Source organism: Xiphophorus hellerii, chromosome 14 (genome assembly GCF_003331165.1).
Source record: "Xiphophorus hellerii strain 12219 chromosome 14, Xiphophorus_hellerii-4.1, whole genome shotgun sequence".
NCBI classification, from domain to species: domain Eukaryota; kingdom Metazoa; phylum Chordata; class Actinopteri; order Cyprinodontiformes; family Poeciliidae; genus Xiphophorus; species Xiphophorus hellerii.
In genome coordinates, this window is record NC_045685.1 from 6,684,825 (window position 1) to 6,705,004 (window position 20,180).

Here is a 20,180-nt window from a genome sequence, read left to right on the forward strand (position 1 = left end):
GAATATATTAAGCTGTGTGTGCATGGTGTAGTAGTCGATTGTTGATCTGTTTTTCCTCCATTTCCTCTCTGCTTTTCTGGAAATTTCTGTTGAGCTTCTTGATGTCTTTAGTTTTCCATGGGCATACTCGTTTATTAAAAGCTTTTTTTGAGAATAGTGGAGCTACATGGTCCCGTGTGTTGAAATAGTGACTGACCATTGAATCACAGGGATCAGTTACAACAACAGAGAAAGTTTGGTTAAAAACACCTCAGGGGTTAGAAGGCACCTCCTGAGAGTTCGAACCGCGTGCTCCCGTTGGATCAAACCAGTGATATTAGAAAAGACACATATTAGAGGTCAGACACAGCCAAGTCAACAACAGAGGCCAAACCATAAGTAAATACAAAGCCAAGGATGAGTCTTCTGTTGTGAGTCGGCTGCTTGACATTCTGAATAAAATCTCTACCATTTAGAGCAGGGGTGGGCAACTCCAGGCCTCGAGGGCCGGTCTCCTGCAAATTTTAGATGTATTTCTACTTCAACACACCTGAGTCAAATAATGAGGTCATTAGCAGGACTCTGGAGAACTTGACTGTTCTTAGGAGGTGATTCAGCTGTTGGATTCAAGTGTGTTGGATCAGGGAGACATCTAAGAGTTGCAGGACACCGGCCCTCGAGGACCAGGATTGGCCACCCCTGATTTAGAGTTTCTAAACACTGTTTAGACAAAGAGTCTGAAGGATAATCAACATGTAGAATAAATCATTAGTCACAATATTATTATTAAATATTATCATTAGCATGAAGGAAAGACGAAAACTTGAAAACTCTGAAAGTTTTGATTAAAAACAGCAACATGCCCTGGTGGTCTGAATTAAAATATTATACTGAGTAATTGTGGAATTCAAAACATTATAGCTTGTAGCACATTTTAGACTAGTTAGTTATTTTACTAGTGTCTATGTAAGACAAAATTAACTGTAAATGTACCAAGACAAATTTGTAACAAAAAAAATCTGTTGTCTACAGAGCAATTCAGGAATGAAATGAATTGGCTAAACACATAATTTAAGAATCACATATTCTTTTAAAAGAACAATGAAATCTTATTTTCATTAAATCTTTATTTTTTTAAATCTGTGTTCATGTGTGTAATTTGTAAAGTGTGACGTCTGACTAATCTTGTGCATGTCATATGTTATTGTTTAAATGTTCTTATGCGTTGTGTTCGTTACTCTAGCAATAGTCAGCCCCGCCCACTCCTCACAACTCCCCTGAGCTGACTACTGACCAGTTCTCTGTCTAACAGGTCCGGAATATCTCTAAGACCTGGGTCTTACCCCAAAGGAGATCTATGAGAGATAATCTGTTTAAACTGGTGGCGAGAGAGGCTCGTCTAGCTCTAACTACCTTCGATCCAGAAGTTACGACCCTCTACAGTTAAGAAACAGTCAACTGAGTAGCCCTCACAGCTGCGTAGTCCCAATAACCACTTCTGTTAACGGTAGCCCCCTCTCTTAAATAACCTGCACTTGGAAACGGCTAGATTAGATTTAGTGACTTAGATTCAAGTCCCAGGGTCGTTATTTTTACACTCACTAAAGGAAAGTCCGAAGCCACCACATTACTGGAATCATGTACACTAATTTTACTTTAATTGGAGAAACTAAAATAACCAATTACTCAATTAATTTCAATGTCCACCAACCTCTACAAAATTTAAAAAAAGATATATTTATTAAGCAAGCTTTAGCAGGGATAAGTGACATACAGATTAATTATTAACGATTACAATACTAATTCAAAATAATAAAATCAACATAACCCAAACATTTTATCCTAACTTCCTTCCCTGACCTGTGTCACTAATAAACTGAGAGAGGCTTTTGGGGAGCAGTTCAACTCATACCCAGATGGCAGTTGATCTTGGCAACAGAAGTCTTTAATTCCTTGGTTCAGGGTCTTTGTCCTTGTGTAGTAAAATCCTCTTTAGAATAGAAGCAAAGTTGAATTGGTCCTTGTCCTTCGAACATTCAATTCTTCATCCCTCCAGGGATCTTTGTCTTTTCTCCAAGTCTGTTGCGGTTGGTTTGAGATCGTTGGGTTGAGGCAGAGTCGGCTGTAGAATCAGGAGCCAGGGCTGGGGGATGATGGATCTTGTCCCTTCTTGGCGGCGCGAAGTCTCAACTTCCCCGTAGCTCCAGGGTACGGTCCTCTGCTGATGTTTCCTCTGCGTCCTCTTGTTGACTCGTCCTCACAACGCGGACTAAGAACGGTCTGTTCCTCTTTCTGCCGTCTTTTATACTATCTCAGCCTATGGTTGTGTATGGGGGAGATGGTGTACATGACTTCTCGAACGTTCGATGAGTCAGTGGAAAGTCCCAACCTTTCCCAACCATCAGCCCCTGCGTGACTCACAGCGCTAAACATCATGTGAACTTCCCCTTTTCATCAGGCCATCTGGCAGACTTCCTTAAAAATCACCTACTCCTTCGCTCTGCTCAGCTTGCCTATTGCGACACAGCCTGAGAACAGGACCTCACCCATTACTTTAAATCAACACATTTCTGTTAATTCATTATAAATCATTAACACAATCATGCTATCATTTATCATTTACATTCCTCATAACTTTAAGTATGTTTTTAAATCAGCATGTTCCTATAAATCTCATTGTTAATTATCAACCATAATCGTAAATCACATACATAATTAGCAATCATAATCATCATGTCTTTATAAGCATTACAGATTGAAATACAAAAATACATTTCAGAAAATCATTCAGTGTTTAAATGTGCATATATATATTTATGTATCTTTAATTATACTTAAATCAAACTGCAAGATTACTTTATTTCTCTCAGGCCTTTAAGCTCTGTTTTCTGCGTGTACCTGGAAAGATCTCACAACCCTATGCCAGTTTTCACGACAGTTGTATGCATATTTTTGTGTTTAATCAGTTGTAATCCAGGAAGATTCATAATCACCTCAGTGGAAACTAATGGGAATCCTAATAAATAAGCAAATACTTCAGAGCATGTTTCTTTAGTGCATATTAGGTAGGTAGATGGAGGAACCTATCTAAAAATTGTTATTTTCATACTGAAATGTCATTAAAAGAGCATTTAACCCCAGTTCTCAATTTTAGAATTGTCTCAACTGGAGCAATTTTTCTATAAAGGGCAGTTGTGTTTTCAAACACTTATGTAACGTAATGTATACTATACATCACATAGGTTAACATGTCATCAATTTAAAGTTGAGATAGTTGAGAAACGATTCTTGCCATCCAAGTGTCCTTGATTTTACTCAACTGAAGGTGATGAGGTACTCTGGGTAGGCCTGGTCGTCACGGAAGATCACAAAGATGCTGGGGTGCTTCTTGTTGTTTACCAAGCTGTCGAAGCAGTCGGTAGGGTCTGCACCTCGAGGAGGGGGGGCTCTCATGGTGGAACTACCAACTGTGTAGCGGCCAGTAATAACACGAGCCACATACAGTCGCTTTAGGCCTGTTTCGTCTGGGGGGGAGTACTTGTCAGCTGAATAACTTGCATTGACAGCAAAGTATACCCCTCTTCCATATACAGCAGCTGTAAGAAAATTAAATGTCATTTTGCTTCAATTGTTTTTGATTGAGAAATTGACTTTTTTTTTACATACTTACCATGTTGTCCTGCGTAACTCCTGTCGAATCGGTCTCTTTCGATGGTGTCGCATGATTTTGCAGATGTGCCATGGTAGAGAAACTTTTCGCCCAGGTCTGCTCCGCCGTTCTTGGAAAGTATACGGCGCCGGCAGATGCTGAAGGCGTGCCACAGGAAGACATTCTGCACTCGCTCAATCTGCGTCCCAAAGAATTACTCACATTTTGTTTTTGCTGGGATAATTTTGTTATCTTTTTGTCAAAGCACACTTACTTTGTGAATGTAATAGTTAGTAGCTTTATGGAGACCCTCAGCTACTTCCTGATACTCCGGCGAGTCAGGCTGCAATGCTACCTTTTTAAAGACATCTCCATTCATTAGTTCCCAGTGTGGTGGTAACTCCAAAGCTAAAGCAGAAGCCACACAATCTAATTGTAAATTTTGGCATATTTTATGCTAAAATGAGTTTGATAGGTATTGAATAAATATATGGCAAAATTAATACTACTATATGATACTTACCAATTTCAGATGCCTTGTTTTTCATAGTGAGTGTATTGTCTGTATCACACTCAGCAGCTTTTTCGGCATTTAAATTTAATTTATACATACAGCCATCACGTGTCTCCACATCCAGAAACATGGATACTTTCTTCAGCTGATCTTCTTCACCATGCAAGCTGAGGTTCTGCCATTGTGCATTTCTATCCTTCATTGCACACTGCATGTTAAGGGTCAATTTCCCCTTTTCCTTTGTGGCACTGGGACCACCAGTGATCACCTGTAAGTCTCCGGGCCCAGACGTTAATGTTAGGGTTTGGTCTTGTGGTGATGAGTGAGTTGTTCTTCCTATGGACAGGCATTTCAAATCAGTATGTGTGCTACAACACTTAAACACAATCCATCTGGTTTACACTAACATATTTATATTGTCCATATTAAATAAATACATGAATTCTAAAATGGCACCCCTGATGTGGGGCATCGACTTGATGGCATACGCTATGACCGATGAGGACTGCAAATAGGTTTGAGAGGCCCAGGTCATTGAAAGTGAAGGAGCCACCTTTACCCAAAAGAATAAGTAGTTCCCTCTTGTAGTGACAGCTTGGTTTGATGCTGCTGCCACTTCTTATTGAAAAGATTCAAAGAATGAGGATCCCACTGGATGCCTCCCTTTGGAAAGCTTTTAGATCCATCCCACTAGGAATACAGTAGTTCAAAGAGCAGATCCAGGACTTGTTGGGAAACTGTGTATCCCATTCGGTATCTTTTTTTTAAATACATAGTCAAATTTTTTTTATAGAATTCCTTTAATTTTAGTGAATTTTAATGGTTTTTTTTCTGTGAAGTACTTTGAATTTTTTTTTAAATAATTTTCCTCGTCTGATAAAGGGATATGTTGGAATTACTTAGTTTTCATAACATCTTTGTGTCAAGAAATTTAAAAAAAAACATATGAGTATGGTATACATTGAAAACAAACCTGATGTACGTAGGTGACTTCGAACATCCTGTTTACAGCGACTCTCCAGCTCCGATCTGTCAGAACATTGCAGGAAGTTAAGAAATAATGACCCAAAGAATAACACATCATTGCTGCTTTTGAGTCACCGTCTAACCTAAAAGCCTTGAAGACCGATTTTCGCAGCATGATGATGCGGATCAGCGATAAAGAATATGGTCTCATGTCCCTGATAGCCGACTCCACACCATCCAGCATTGCCTTACACGCTTCAGCAGAGTTCATATCACCCTGTCCTGAAAGAATGAGCACAGAGATGGAAGTTCACATGGCATTATTAGCTGTTTTCTCTTTACATTGTTAGAAGGATAATTTTTCCACTTGAAACAGTTCTGTATCTGACTTGCAACTTCCAAAATTCACATATTTTATTTGTCCTGACATCAAATAATAACTGCAGCCTAGTTGAGCAATTCAGTTCGATTCAACTCAAAAATACTTCATTAATCCAAAAAGGAAAAAAATGTAACCAATTGTGTCCAAGTTTCTTCCAAATGTTTTTTAGATGGTGATTCATGTAGGCAGAAAGGATCTCTTATAGTGTTGTCATCCATGAGCATCTGGGTATCTATGTTCCTAGTGGCGTAGCTAGCCATTTGGGCACCCTAAGACCAAATGCTTTCCCTCTCTATGGCGTTATTTGCACCACGAACTGGAGTGCGCGCTGACCAATCTGTGCACGGTTTGAGACTGATATGAGCGCATATGTGTAGCAACTCTTGCTCCACCAGACATCTGTCAAACTTGAAATGCCTATTCAGCTCTGTTTTAAAAGTGTAGAAACAATGCTCCTGCTCTGAGCCCTCTCAGACATTACTCACTGGAGGAAGCTAATGTGTGGCTAAACTTGAGATTGAGGCATTATCAAACAAACCTCTGGGGCAACCCAGGGAGAGTGGAGACAGTCCCACACAGGAGATTCAATGTCTCAGTTATTAAAGGAAGGATTAAAAAAAAAAAAAAAAAGAATGTAAGAGGGCATCTCCAACATGCTGCCACCTTGAGTAGCGCAAATGAAACATAAACAGGATTGTTTCTTGCAAGGTCTCCTGTAGTTGCACGGCAGCACGCACTGTGCGTACCTTGAGATTTCCCTCAGAATAATTAAAAAATGATAGTTATTGTAGTTATTATTTTGTACATTTGGTATTAACATAATTGTGGTGGAGGGAGTGGTCTTATCTGTGGCCCACATCTGTGTGCGTCTGTGGGGGTGGGCACATGTACATCCTAAACCTGAATGTTATTGGTCAGTTTACTTTTCTATGTGACTATACCAGGAAGCTAGGTAAAACTGGATAACTGGACTTTTAACCAGTTAAAAGTTCTGAGATGGGCTGCATTAACCCCCCAACAGAGCTTTTTATCCTGCATGTGTGCTTTTACTTTTTTCTTTTTTTCTTTTTCTTTTTGTGGTTTCAGAACTGAACCGCTGGACACCCTATCGATTGTCCACTGTCAGACCGTGATATACGATCGGACAGTGAGGGAATCAGCGTCCTCCCCCTCACACGGATAGGTTTTACTTTAGTATAATTTGTTTTAAAAAGAAAGCTATGAAGGCATATAAGTTTGTGTGTGTGTGTCACATTGTGCGCCACAGTTGGGCCTTGTATGGATCTGATTTGAGGTTTCTGTGCCATTCTCATTGTGTTCATGTGGCTCATCAGTGTGGGTTAGGTTTGTGTGGTTTATGCGTGTTGGGGATGTGGCTGTGTTTGTGTGGGTCAGGTGCAATGATAGTTTTGTGCGTACCCTCCGATAATATCTTGCAGGCTCCCCTGGTTTCTTGATATCAGCAACTTAGGCAGTTGCCCAGGGTGGCATTAGTGTCCCCTTCTCAACACCATGTCCTGTACGAACTATTTCACATAGAGCTGTATGCGGTGTGTTGTGTGATTGGTCAGAAGTTTGTGATTATGTTTTAAGCAGATACGAGCTCAGACAGCAATGCTGATATTTCGCCTCATCTAGTCCACTTCTACTATCCGGTTTTTGTATCCACAGGCGATGTTGAGTAGTTTGAGGAACATGTATTTGATGAGGTTATGAATTATGTACATTTGTACATTTCTTCCCTGAATAATTACAAAGGCTGTCAAATGGCTAAAAACCTCTGAATAGAAACTGTAGCAGAAAGGTGTGCTTCATTTTGTAAAAGCCAATCAGAGAATGCAGGAACGGATACACTCAGTAGATTACTTTTGAAGAAACGTCCACATTTTTAGAATATTTTTTGGGATGGTTGAATCCATGAAAAGAAGAAAAACAGTAGTTATGTTGGTAGTTGAGAATTGCTCTTTTAATTCGACTTTGGTAGTTGGAAGAATTTCTACACATAAAGACTTTTAGGAAGGCAGAATACTTACCCAAAGAGGAAGAAAACGATTCAACATGTCTGTAACATTTTGAACCACCTATCCATCCATGCATCATCTACACATGCATGTCTTTGTAGTCATTGGGCAAGTGGCATGGTACACCCTGGACAGATCGGCAGCCCATTGCAGGACAACACAGAAACACACAGGGGAAAAAAAAGCATGCACACATACACTTAAGGACAATTAAGAGAGACCAATTAGCCTAACAGTCATGTGTTTTACTGTGGGAGAAAGCTGGAGAACCCAGAGAGAACCCCTACACATGTGCAGAGAGAACATGCAAACTCCATGCAGGGACTCCAGGCTGGGATTCAAACCCAGAACCTTTTTGCGGCAAGGTACCTGTGCTATTAATTGTGTCACTGTACAACCCATTTACATTTTAAACCTTTTGTGCTAATTTTAAAAGGCCAAATTGATCCTGTTTTTGTGATTTCTGTGCAACAGAAATATGTTGGTGGGTAAGAAATAACAGGTGCTTAGTCAAGATGGCATTGATCCAAGAACCTTGAATGAACAAAACAAAGCCAACAATTTCACACACCTGTATTAATGGCTGGGAAGGCCACTGAGCCAAATCCTTTCCTCTCACAATCCTGCAGGATGTCTTTGCAAGTGCTGCAGATTCTCTGAGTGCTGCACATGAACCTGGCATGGATAATTTCTTTACACCCGAGCTTCCCTCCTGCTGTTGTGCAAATGAGGCTTGCTGGAATACCCACTAAAAGCAAACACATATACATCAAGTGATATGAAATATAAAACAGATTGTGGATAATAACTCCATTAGAAACTGCTGACAGTAATACTTTAAAATGTTTCTATTGCAAAGATTGCATGAGCTACAAATGTCCCAAAGATGTGTCATGTGTAATATTTTTGTTCAAGATTTACCTTTTGTGAACTCGGTATAAACATTTGGCCCTGCCGCTTTCAGAATTGCTTTGGAGACACCTATACAGTTAACAACAGAGCATGAAAGACCTAATGAAATGCTACATAGAGTCATCAATAAAACTCTTAGGTGTTGTCTGTTTATTTCAACCACCAATCAATCATATTTTACCTGTCTGATGGTTAGTGAAGTCAGTTGTGTTGACAATGACATCAGTTCCTGCATTTATGATATCACCATGGTAGAGCTCCAGCTTGACTCCACCAATCATGGCTGTGACCTTATCATCCGTTACAGACGTACACTGGTGAAAGGATCCTGTAAAGGAGGAAAGTAAAATAAAACAAGTTTTTCCTTTATAGTTTTTCATTTAAATTGAAATGAAGTTGTTGGCCTTTCAGCTACAACCTGCAGCTCCAGAACGGTGGATTTTTTGGTTTGTTTCATTCCTTTGTTCTGTACCCTTATGAAAAAAAACACTGACTGCACCCTGACCCGCCTGGTAAGTTTGGTCTCAAACCACCACAAAGTTACAAAACAACTATTCATATATTAGTGTAGCACTTGTCAATGTAATCACTTATTAATGTAATCCATTAGTTGAAAGAAATGTTTGTTTTTCCTTTCTAGAGTTTCTTTGAGCTACATTGACTGACAACAGGCACTTTGATGAGAATAGATTACAAGACTGCACTTTAGAAAAAAGAGGTCACAGACACCCCAGTTCTTCAGATGTGAGCAAATCAATAGTTCTGGATTTTATTAATGCGCAGAAGAGAATGATAGTGAAAGAGACATTTTGTTACAGTGAATTAAAATGAAAGTTGTGCATACTTTTTTATTGAAATTATGCTTGTGGTGTCACCAAACTCAAGTTATATGAGCAGACTTTGACACCCAGGTTGCTATAGCAAGTTTCCGGAGAAACTTTAAAAGCAGTTAAAAAAAAAACATTTATTGCAGAGTGCCAACATTTAAAAGGCCATATCTTAATTTCTTTTTTTTTTTTTAGATACATGCTTTTGACATCACTGGAAAGCTTAGCATATACACTTTTAGGATCAATTAATAACTCAAAATGCCCCTGAGAAGATTTGTTCCTAAATTTGCAGTGGCTCGTTACGTATAACATTCTCAGGATTGTTTAGTTGTCTTTCACAGATTTAAAAAAAAACTGTAAACTTCTCAGTGAAAATGAAGGAGGGTTAAAGATTAACCAAATTCAGACTTTGGAGCCACCATAGACATTCCTTTATCACGTCACAACACTGACAAACAGCTACTTCTTCAATGTAGATGAGAGACGGGTAATGTGAAAATGATTTGATTCTTCTCTCACCACAGTCAATACAGTACTTGAATTTACAAGTCGGTAATATCTGCAATAAATGGAAGACAGAACTCATGGCAATAATAAATTAGTGATTTTAACATATGCAAAAAAAGTTGTTGTTTTTTTGCATGGGTTTTATGTTTTGACCTTTGTCTGGCATGAAAAAGCTAGTGGTGTAATACTTCTTTGGATCTTGAGTTTAAAAAAATGAGTGTCTTGAAATAAAACAACCTTGAGCTGGATAAATGTTGCTTGTGAATCCTCTTTGATGCCATGCACCCTGGGCAGATGAAAATGTCTGTGAAGGAAAATAAAATGGTGAATGGACTGAATTTATTTAATACTTTTCCAGTCATACTGACCACACGAGGCACTTTACACTAACGCCAATTCATCCAACCGCACTAACACACGCATATTCATAAAATGATATACAAATTGGTATTAAGTGCCTTGGCCATTACTGAAAATGCCTCAAGAAGTTGGAATCAACACTGATCTAACCGCACTGAGCCACTTGTGCCCCCAAGTAGAAATCGCTTCTGAAAACTCAAATGTGATATGAAGTTGTTTTTCAAATGCACAACTAATGATATATCAGCCTTGATGAGGCTTAGAGGAGGACTCAAGCACAGAGGTTGTTTGAAGAGCAGGATTTTAATAAAAAATGATCAAAGATGACTTATAGCGAAAATCAACAGGAGACACAAGCCCTGGAGCAAAGACGATACAAAAAAAGCAATCAATGAACACTAATGAGGATAGGCAAGAAAAGAGGAGTGCAAACAGGACTCTTGGGGGTGTGTTGAGGAAAAATGATTATTTTTAGTGCTTAATACAGTTAATCTTACGGCATGTGTAAAAGGTATATTGAACATTCTTATTTTGAACAAATTTCTTAATTTTGAACAGGTTTGTGTTAAGGATTTAAAAAGGAACCAAATGCAGATCAAAAGAGATCTCTCAATGGGTCTCCGGCTGTGTTGTCAGAGAACAGGAGGCCATAAAATTAGCATCTTCTCCAGGGCACTATCACTTGAGCCTGGAGGAGAGAAGCCTGTTTGGTTCACAGAAGATCAAAAGTCTTCCAGAACCAACATCTGGGATGGTGTAAAACTGAATACAACATAGAATGTTGAAACCACTAACATTTAATTTCTAAGACATTTTTCTAAGTATTAATAGCATGTTTTTATTGAAGATTGTATTATCTCATTTTAGAACTACTAATCTAGTAAATGATGAATGTATTTGAAAATTGTACTATCTGTGACTATATCAGAATCAAATGGAAATTGTTTGAATGAAAATGTTTTGTTTAGTATTAGAAAATTGCTCAGGATTTATGCTAAACGGGGTTTTTGTGAAGATAACCTTTCCTTGAACCAGAATTACTGGATTTAAGTTTCTCCTGAGAATTTATGTAAGGAGAGATAACGGGAGAGACTTCGGATTTCACAGGTATCTGTGAAATCTTATCTCATGTTTTTCTTTGCTCAAATGACCGTAGAATCCAGGAGGCCAGGACGCAGCTGTTGGCTCTTTTGTTTTACCAGAGAGCAAATGGCCTTTGATCTTTGGCGTAAATTAGGGGGAGTTTCTAAGTTTCTCTGAGTGTCCAAGGTAGCTTCCAGTTGGTCAGCCGGAGGTACGCCTTAATTGAATATATTAAAAAGGAAAGACACACCTTCAGTATAAGAGTTCGTGCACAGGACTAAAAATTCAGAGAGCTGCCACTATTTTGCTTTTTTGCATCGGCTCTCTCCAAAGACGCGTCTTTGTTTTGTTTTTTTTTGTTTGTCTGTCTTGTCTGTCTTTGTCTGTATAAGGTAATGAATATATATCTCTGTTCCTCTGCAGTTTTGTTGTTAATTCATGCGTTGCTTTGTATGGGATTAAACTCTGTAACTCTGTGACGTTAACACGCTTTGTTGTTTTTCCTTGTGGCCGCACGTTGCCCGCTGAGAGGGCCTGGGATCAGAGGAAGAGAGAGCCAAACTATTTTCCAAAGTTAATTTATAAATTATTCTTCCTTAACAGGTGCCAAAAGATGACACATAGACAAAAGCTTGAATCTATAGCAATATACAGAAGGGAACACTATGGTTAAACAGTCCCAAGTGCACAATAACTATAACGAGAACAAACACAGAGAAATCAACTAAAATGGCAAGATATAAGATGCAAAAATCAAGGACTGATTCAAAGAAACAGAATATCTCTCACCTCTCTTGATGCTTCACCTTTCGGGTGAACAATTATTCGAACCTTGAAGGGTGATGTGCTGGCCCAGTTTTGTCCATATACACCAGTCTCCTCCAGAAGAATTATGGAAGAAATGTCACGTGGAAAACGTAGGTGAGCCCCAGTCCCAAGCATTGGAAGAGCTACTGAATTGTAGCCTCTTATTTTACACCTATCTAGTATTTTTTTGACACCGTGCCTTAGCACCTGAAAAGTTCAAGGAGACTTTGTTGTAGTTTTGAAGAAGACACGGCAATGGCAACATTTGGAGTGTGATTATTTATACAAGTTCGTCACCTGGACTGCAGATCCATGTTCGTTATTATCCCAGCAGAGTAGGTTGAGGAAGATGACTGCTTTACATTTAAGACCAGGTAGGCCGTCAACCACAACTGTTTCACCTGGCAGAGTCGCCTTTTCTGTTTCCTTGTTAAACTTTTCTTTCAGCTGTTCTCCAATTATATTGCTCAAAGTCTTTCCAATGCGAGAAGAGAGAGGATCATGGCCAATCATAGGACATACGATGGCATCGTCCTAGAGGACGAAAAAATATGTTTCAACTAGCTAAACACCAGTAAAAACGTGTTTAATCTAGAGTTTAACACAATGCACTTCAACATCTTAAACATCCTCAACAAAGTATCGAGGAATTTATTGATGCAATTCTGACATGGACACACAGTTACTTACCTGCTGATCCTCAATGGCTCCTTGAACAACCTCCACTTGGTAACCAGTTCCAGGAGTGGCTCCACTTGCTGCTTGTTGACCCGGAAAATACATCTGAAACGCCAAACACTTGATAGTTATTGCCTCAGGATGCCCATCACAGGCTTACTTGCTCCTATCAGCCCATCAGTATGACTTTGCTCAGACGTCATCCACCCCGACTAGCATGACAGGTACAGTAGTCTCAGAGGTAGCTGTGAGGCAAAGAGTACTCTGCAGTCAGAAAGTTGTCAGTTTGACTCCATCTCTGACTAGCGTGGTAAACTCCAGTACAAACTTCAGCACATAGTTGCAGGACACTTTGCTTAGCTGAGGCTGAAAAGACAGCAAGAATTCTTCCCTTTTGTTTATGTATATTGAATATTTGTCTGAATTGTTCGCACACAGTCACCTCTCAGAGTTGTCAGTGCAAAACTGTAAAGAGGCGGAGTGAAGGGGTAAGCTTTATGAAGTTCTCTTGAAAAGCCGTTACATGTTTTTCAACATAGTTCACTTATCTCATTCTATATGAAAAAATATATAAAGCGAGAATTTTTTGACTAATTATTTTACACAGTATGTATTTCATTTTATTTTGTAATCTATTATATTGCTATTTTAGATGCGGTAAATACAATTCCAGTTTAATTAATCACATTTCCCCCCCTTAAGATTTGAAGACACTGCAGATACTTTGCTTTGCACTTCACACACTGTTCTTGAAGTACACATTTACACACCAACACTCTGCTTTTCTTTGTTCCTTCCATGTTCTGACAGGTTCTTGTGTCTAGAATATGGGTTATTTAACCACAGTGTATGTGAGCTCAGTGAGAGGCGAAAGTGAAACCTAGAAAAGTGCCTGTTTTTAAAAAAATTGATGGCCACAATTATCGCAGTAAACAGTTAGCAAAAAAGGATAAGAAACTTTAGGGAATTAATTTTGTTTCTTACCTTCTCTCTCCTTAAAAGCAAAGCAGTAAACTTTCCCCCCCCCCCCCCGCCAACTATATGACTCTCTACCGGAATCTCCTTTTGTTCAACTACATCAAATGAGGAAGCATTGAGCCTCTTTCTTTGACTGGTTCAGACGGAAGAAGACTTATCTTTACATAAATCAAGACAGCAGTGGAGTTGTTACAAGGCGGAGCTGGAAAGTTTAGGTCGCGTTTGCGCCGCCTGTTGGCCAGGTGTCGATATATGCAACACTGGTAACCCACACCTGTTGCAAAACAGCAATAAAACTATAATAGACATCGTTATCATAATTGTAATGTAATGAAATGCAATCGTTAATGATGACTGTTTTGATAGTAATTATAGCACCTCAATATCAATAAATAAAGAAGTAAATAAATTCCCTCAAAAGATTCTATGAAAACTTTGAACTACTTTTTTTTATCTTCTAGGTATTTTGGTTCTGTGAAATAAATACATTAATTTAGGTGCAATTTGCCAAAGGGCGTTTAAAAAATGTAACTAAGCTACACAAACAACTTCATACATTCCTCTCTAAGAATTACATAATGCTGAAACGAAAGCCTCTAAAAATGTCATTTTTGATTCCACATTTATACCATCATGAATGAATACATTTGTTTATGTAATGGTTTAATTTTTAATTAGTAGCTTTAAGTTTTATTTTATATAATACTTCCACAGATCTGTGCCAAACACAGAAAACAAAACTTTTTTACAGACAAATGTTTTACTTTTAATGACAAAATTAAACATTACAAAGCATATTAGAATATAGATAGATAGATAGATAGATAGATAGATAGATAGATAGATAGATAGATAGATAGATAGATAGATAGATAGATAGATAGATAGATAGATAGATAGATAGATAGATAGATAGATAGATAGATAGATAGATAGATAGATAGATAGATAGATAGATAGATAGATAGATAGATATTCATCCATCCATCCATTTTCTTACACCCTTGTCCCTAGTGGGGTCGGGAGGTAACCTAACAGTCAGGTTTTTGGACTGTGGCCTTTTAAATGTTGGCACTCTACTATATATATATATATATATATATATATATATATATATATATATATATATATATATATATATATATATATATGAGTTTGGTTTAATATTGTTGGGATTTGGGTTTCACCCTTTCTGCAGTTCTTTTTGTTCTCCACCAGAGGGCGTCATGGAGCACGGTTGACTCAGCAGGTCTGCTGCTGCACACCTGAAATCAATCACGCCTCATCAAGTGAAGCTCAAGAGTCTGCTCCCTGCTGAACAGTGTTAGCCTGCAGTGGTAACGCAAAGTCTGCTTGTTGTTTTTCTTCTTGATAATCATGTTTAAACTCTGACTTACCTCCTTGTGTTTCCTCCTCCGAGCTTACTCCCTAATGAAGACTGGATTCCTTTCCACTTCTACCTTTGGCTGCCTCAGTCACCTGCAAACCTCCACAGATTCGCGGCTGGCGGCCTGGAGCTCCTCTTTCCCTGCTCCTCCCACGGTTCATTCGAACCTGGTCCGCCCTCCATCGTGCTCCTCAGATCTCGGCGAGCAAGGTAGTCGATCACGTGACTTGAGTGATGTGAAAAAAGTGTTTCTATTGCAGTTTTGTGAAATAAACCAATTTTGATTATAGCTGAGTTCACTGTTCGTGAGGATCTTTCTAGGAACCTTTCTGGCAGTTTTGGTTTTTGCATGAATGTTTGAGTACCACATTCCTCTTAGATATAAAGTTTGGCAACATGCTGTGCAGCAATTGCTCCTTCTAATGTCGGCACATCCGCCAACTTCCCTCTGACAACTTTGCATCCAAATAAGTACATGCAGCATCACAAAGCTCATTCAGGAGTCAGTTGTGCAGAAATGTTTGACTGCCAGAACTATTAAATGAGCACAGGAGCTGTATTTTGTTGGAAAAAAAAAAAAACTTGTTTACTTGTTGGCAGTAATAGTCAAATGTTACATCTGCCAGACCACAAAGTAAACATCCATATTTAACCACCTTTAATGTGCGCATGAAATAGTTTGTTCCTGCTTTAGCCAGTGGTGGGCCGTCAGGGCCTGCAAGGCCTTCTCTGCTGGCCTAAAAATATCTGAATCACAGACTGATGTTAATTATATTTTGTCCATGAATACGTATTAAATAAATCCAAATGGTCGGTCCGCTTCCTTTCATTGCTAGCCCCCTGGTTGCGCTGCTTCCAGACGTGTATTTTCATATTTAAGCATTTAGCCAATCACATTTCAGCCGCTATTTGTTGCCAAGGTCAAAGAAATCTGCCTTTAGGCCTTCACAATCAGTTCTGCTGGCCCTGTAGCATAAAATAAATGTCGATCAAACTGTTGCGTCAACCAATCAGATTTTGAGTTGGCGACACCGTACGTCAGCGTATTCACACGCTCTGATTGGATAGTCAAAGCGTGTACTAGCCAGAGCTAGCAAACTGCATCTGTAGCGAGCTGCACAAGCAAAGATATTGCTGTGTTGATTTAATAGCTGGTTTGCCAACCCACAATGGGTGAAGGAGGAGAAGAAATGGATTTGGTTGGAGCTTTACTGTCAAAGCCATTTTCAAGACGGACTTTTTAAGAATAGCTGGACATTGTTAAGCAAGGTCGGGCAACTCCGAAGCTAGCAAGCCTGTCACAACCGGGAAAAGGATTTGTCCCCCACTTTCAGTCTACTAACTAAAACTTATGCCAGAAATACGACAGTTCAGGCTCGACTTTTAGCATTGGCGATAGAAAAGGACTTCTTCATGGAAGTGAAACGCAAGGATAATCTGCACAACAGAGTAATTGAAATCTTGAGGAAAGAAAGGAGGATGAATTTTATGTACAAATAATCAGGATTTTTGGTGAGTAAAATGTTGCTATATTCCTAAATAATATTGCAATTTTATCAGGTTATTTTTGATGCTTTTTTTTATGTGTGTCGCAGCTGTAGAAGTTTTATAGCCATAAAATAGTTATTGAGGGTTGGATTGATTCAGACGGAGCACTACTGAAGGCCTAGGTGTGAAATGCACGGCCGCCACTGGCTTTAGCGTACTGACGTCAACGGTGTGTTTAGTAGAACCCAGTAGAAGACAAAAATGACTGCGATAATAACCATGCTGCCTATAAAAAATATAATAAAATCAGAAAAAAGGGTCAATTTGTAACCCAGCATTTCTGAGAGAGGCAGGTTGACTGTGTGACTTTCAACCTGTTACATTAGCTAGCTTAGCTACAGGCTAGTGTTAACCTCCATTTAATCAGTCAAGAGAATTATTTACTAATCTATTCATATATTTTTTTTAGCGTATCCCTGCACTTTTTCAAAATACTCACTTGCCTAATAAATGTCCAAACAATATATTTTCCTTCCTCTCTGAGCTCATATAGGAAATGATGCAAACACATTTGTGGAAAAAAAAAGAAATACATCCTGAGCTTATGTGATTAAGTTAAGTTATGTGATTAAGTTGTGAAAGTTTGATGTTTGCAGTTAACTGCAACATCTGACAGCAATTGTCTCTCTGCACTAAAGGTTATTCTGCCTCTTCTTGTACCACAGGAAGCTGCAACAGGAAGGAACGTAAAATAGAAGCAGAGCTCAACAGAATTTTCAGATATGAATCAGGTTCTCTTCTTTCTGAGGGAATGCACACAAACAACTAAAACTAATTTCTCTGACTAGAAGCAGAAGGATTTTAGCAGAGAAATACTTGACTAGGTTTTGCAAAGTAGCACAAACAAACTTGAGTTTGATCTTCACTTAAATGACATCAGTTCCCAGTATAACCCCAGCTTAACCTGAAGTTGACATCATTTCACACAGTTGGCCTCGTGTTTCAAAGCTTAACCCTTTGTGGGGATAACAAGAGAGAAGTGCCAACCCAAAGGACGCATCTGGGAACGTTAATTCAATATTTGGAAACAAGGCTAACACAGACTGAACGGCTTCATTCACTTCCTCTACTGCCATTGCTAAAGCTAAAGGCAGACTACAATTCTAAAACAGAGCAGAAAACCAAAGTTATTGTTCACAATTTCTTGTTTTGCTTGCTGATTTGCCCAGTAGAAAATCCCCTGGAGGGAATCCAGGGCAAGGGGCCAAAACCTGGACTGTGCTGTAAGTGAAATTTTATTCAAGCGGAATCACACAGGAAGGCAATGGCCAGACCAGCTCCTCAGTGAAACTTCCTGGATTTGCTTATCAATATTTTTACAGCCATTCAGATAATTCAGGATTAGTTTTGTTTTGCTTCTTTTGTTACAACTTTTTTACATCTTTATGTGTATAAATCTAATATGATAATTTAATGCTGAACAACTTACTGGAGTTGGAATCCGAGGACTGAACCTGATTGACAATTATTGTTGCTCTTTCTTGTTGATTCTACTTCCTGGACTACAAAAAAAGAAGTCCAGGAAGTAGTTTCCTCAACTACTTCCTCATATGACCAACAACACCAAACTTCCTCTTTCTGGAACACTGACTGAAACCTCAATCATCTTCCCTCCAACACTGCAGCATGATGAGCAGAACTCAGTGACACTCTAGGAATGTTTTTGATGATGGAATAACATGAGGTAGAGCTCAAAAGTGTATTTTAGATAATATTGCCCCTGTGACCTAATATCAACACAACAATAAAGCTTCATTTCTCATGTAACAGTTTTTAAATTGTATTTTTCTAGATTAGTGAAAAATTCTATATAAATTTTCTCACCAACTGAAGTTTTAGTCAGTAGTTTTGGTCAGAAGTAGTAACTTCCTCTTTCAAAAATATACATATGTGAATGACGTGTGAATTCGACGGAACCAACAACTTATTTATGGCTGGACAGAAAGTACCAAGACAGGAAATGTTTTTTTTTTGTTATAATAGACAAATGTTAAGTTTCCGCATAAGAAGCAATCAGTAAGGACAGATATTCAGTGAAGACAACACTTGATAATCCTCACAAACCGAGAACCACGATTTTAGATCATGATTTAAACATGACCAACACTTTGCTGTGCTTATTAGGTAAGTATATCACATTTTCTCTTTGAATGGTTTGTCTGTATAGTGTGAAAAACAAAATGTTTGGACTTCAATTGCTGAGATGTTTAGTTTGCTTCAGTCTTTACTCTTGCATACAATTTGTATTTAATACCCTCTCAACATAATTTTGGTAAATTTTGAATGTGGCCAGAATTTCTTCATGAGCGTCTGAACAGACAGTTGAACTTGCGATGTATTTAGCATATTTTTTGTGAACAGGTGGAAACACTTAACATTTACACCACTAATTTATTTACAGAAAAAATGTCAATATCAAATCATAAACATTATACACTCTCCTTTTTTCTATATAATGATTTGAATTATGTTTTCTTAATGTAGGGAGGTGAGGAAAAGCTGAATTGTAATTATTCATGGAAAATGACCAATCTTGTGGCTTCTGTAGCCTGATTACTCTGCCAACTCTGCTACAGCTTCAGTTGAGGAAGTCAGGATCAATTGAGAAAATTATTTTTACGTCTTCTTTAGAGGGGCTTTAGTCTGGGGTTTCCTTCGTACCTTATGGATTCTATGAATTCATAAGTTTCTCACCTTGGAAGTAAAGACTCGGGTCCATTTGCTCAAAAAAAAACTTTGCTGCCAGAATCTCAGTCTCTGAAACATGGCGACTCAGATACCTTCATAATCTTACAGGAATATGGAGGAAATTAAACATTGCAGATCTCTTTTGCCCATTCTGTACATATACAGATTGTGCTTTATGACCTCCTCGTTGTAATAGGATGCCTAATGTTTAAAGCCTTTGAGATCCAATGAAGGAACTGGCTTGAAGTGGGTCAACAATGTCTCCATTAGAACCAACAGGATCAAAATGACTCTGTTTTTCTTCGTTCATGAAATGTATTGATTCTTGTAATATTATTGTTGTAAATGCTGTGATTTTAGTTCTGTTATTTATGTTGGTTTTAACTACATTGATTGCCAAAGAGACAATCAATGAAAATTAGCTTATTTCCGCAAATTCAGGAATATTCAACTTCTATAATGTTGATTAAAGTCAACTGCCCCTTTAACAAAGTAAAATAAATAAATGTACTGAAAGCCCCATTTAACCCACATTGTTGGATCTAAAATATGCATAACTGCTCCTCCAGACGTATGTAAAAAAAATAGCAGTAAATTTATTACATGTGTTTTTTGTTTGTTTTGGGTTTTTTTTATTAATATCTAACAAATTGTAAACTTTGCTTTAGTTCCCAGTTTACTCCTCTGCTGTGGAAAACTTACAGGTAAAACAAAAATCTTCTCTCATTATTGTTGACTAGAGCTGTGAATATTGACTGACATCAACATTTGATTCAATTATGTCTCCTGTTCATTCATCTTCATGCCACACCAGTTAAAAGTTGTCTCAGGGAAACTCAGACAACTTTTACCTGCCCTTAAACTACTTTTATTAATACTTTTATTTTATTA

The 20,180-nt window shown here is 38.3% G+C and overlaps 1 protein-coding gene across 1 annotated transcript; it reads right to left on the bottom strand.

Moving 5' to 3' along the window:
• Positions 1-1,956: 1,956 nt before the first annotated feature.
• On the bottom strand, positions 1,957-13,910 carry LOC116732326 (protein mono-ADP-ribosyltransferase PARP15-like). Its single transcript, XM_032582415.1, has 14 exons — positions 13,673-13,910; positions 12,701-12,793; positions 12,308-12,544; positions 11,993-12,217; positions 9,998-10,064; positions 8,605-8,751; positions 8,433-8,492; positions 8,083-8,259; positions 5,252-5,390; positions 5,116-5,171; positions 4,152-4,478; positions 3,903-4,036; positions 3,650-3,827; positions 1,957-3,575 (listed from the first exon to the last, which is right to left on the bottom strand). The coding sequence occupies exons 2-14, from the start codon at positions 12,791-12,793 to the stop codon at positions 3,295-3,297; spliced, it is 2,121 nt and encodes a 706-aa protein (XP_032438306.1). The 5' UTR covers positions 13,673-13,910; the 3' UTR covers positions 1,957-3,294.
• Between the last annotated feature and the right edge of the window lie 6,270 nt (positions 13,911-20,180).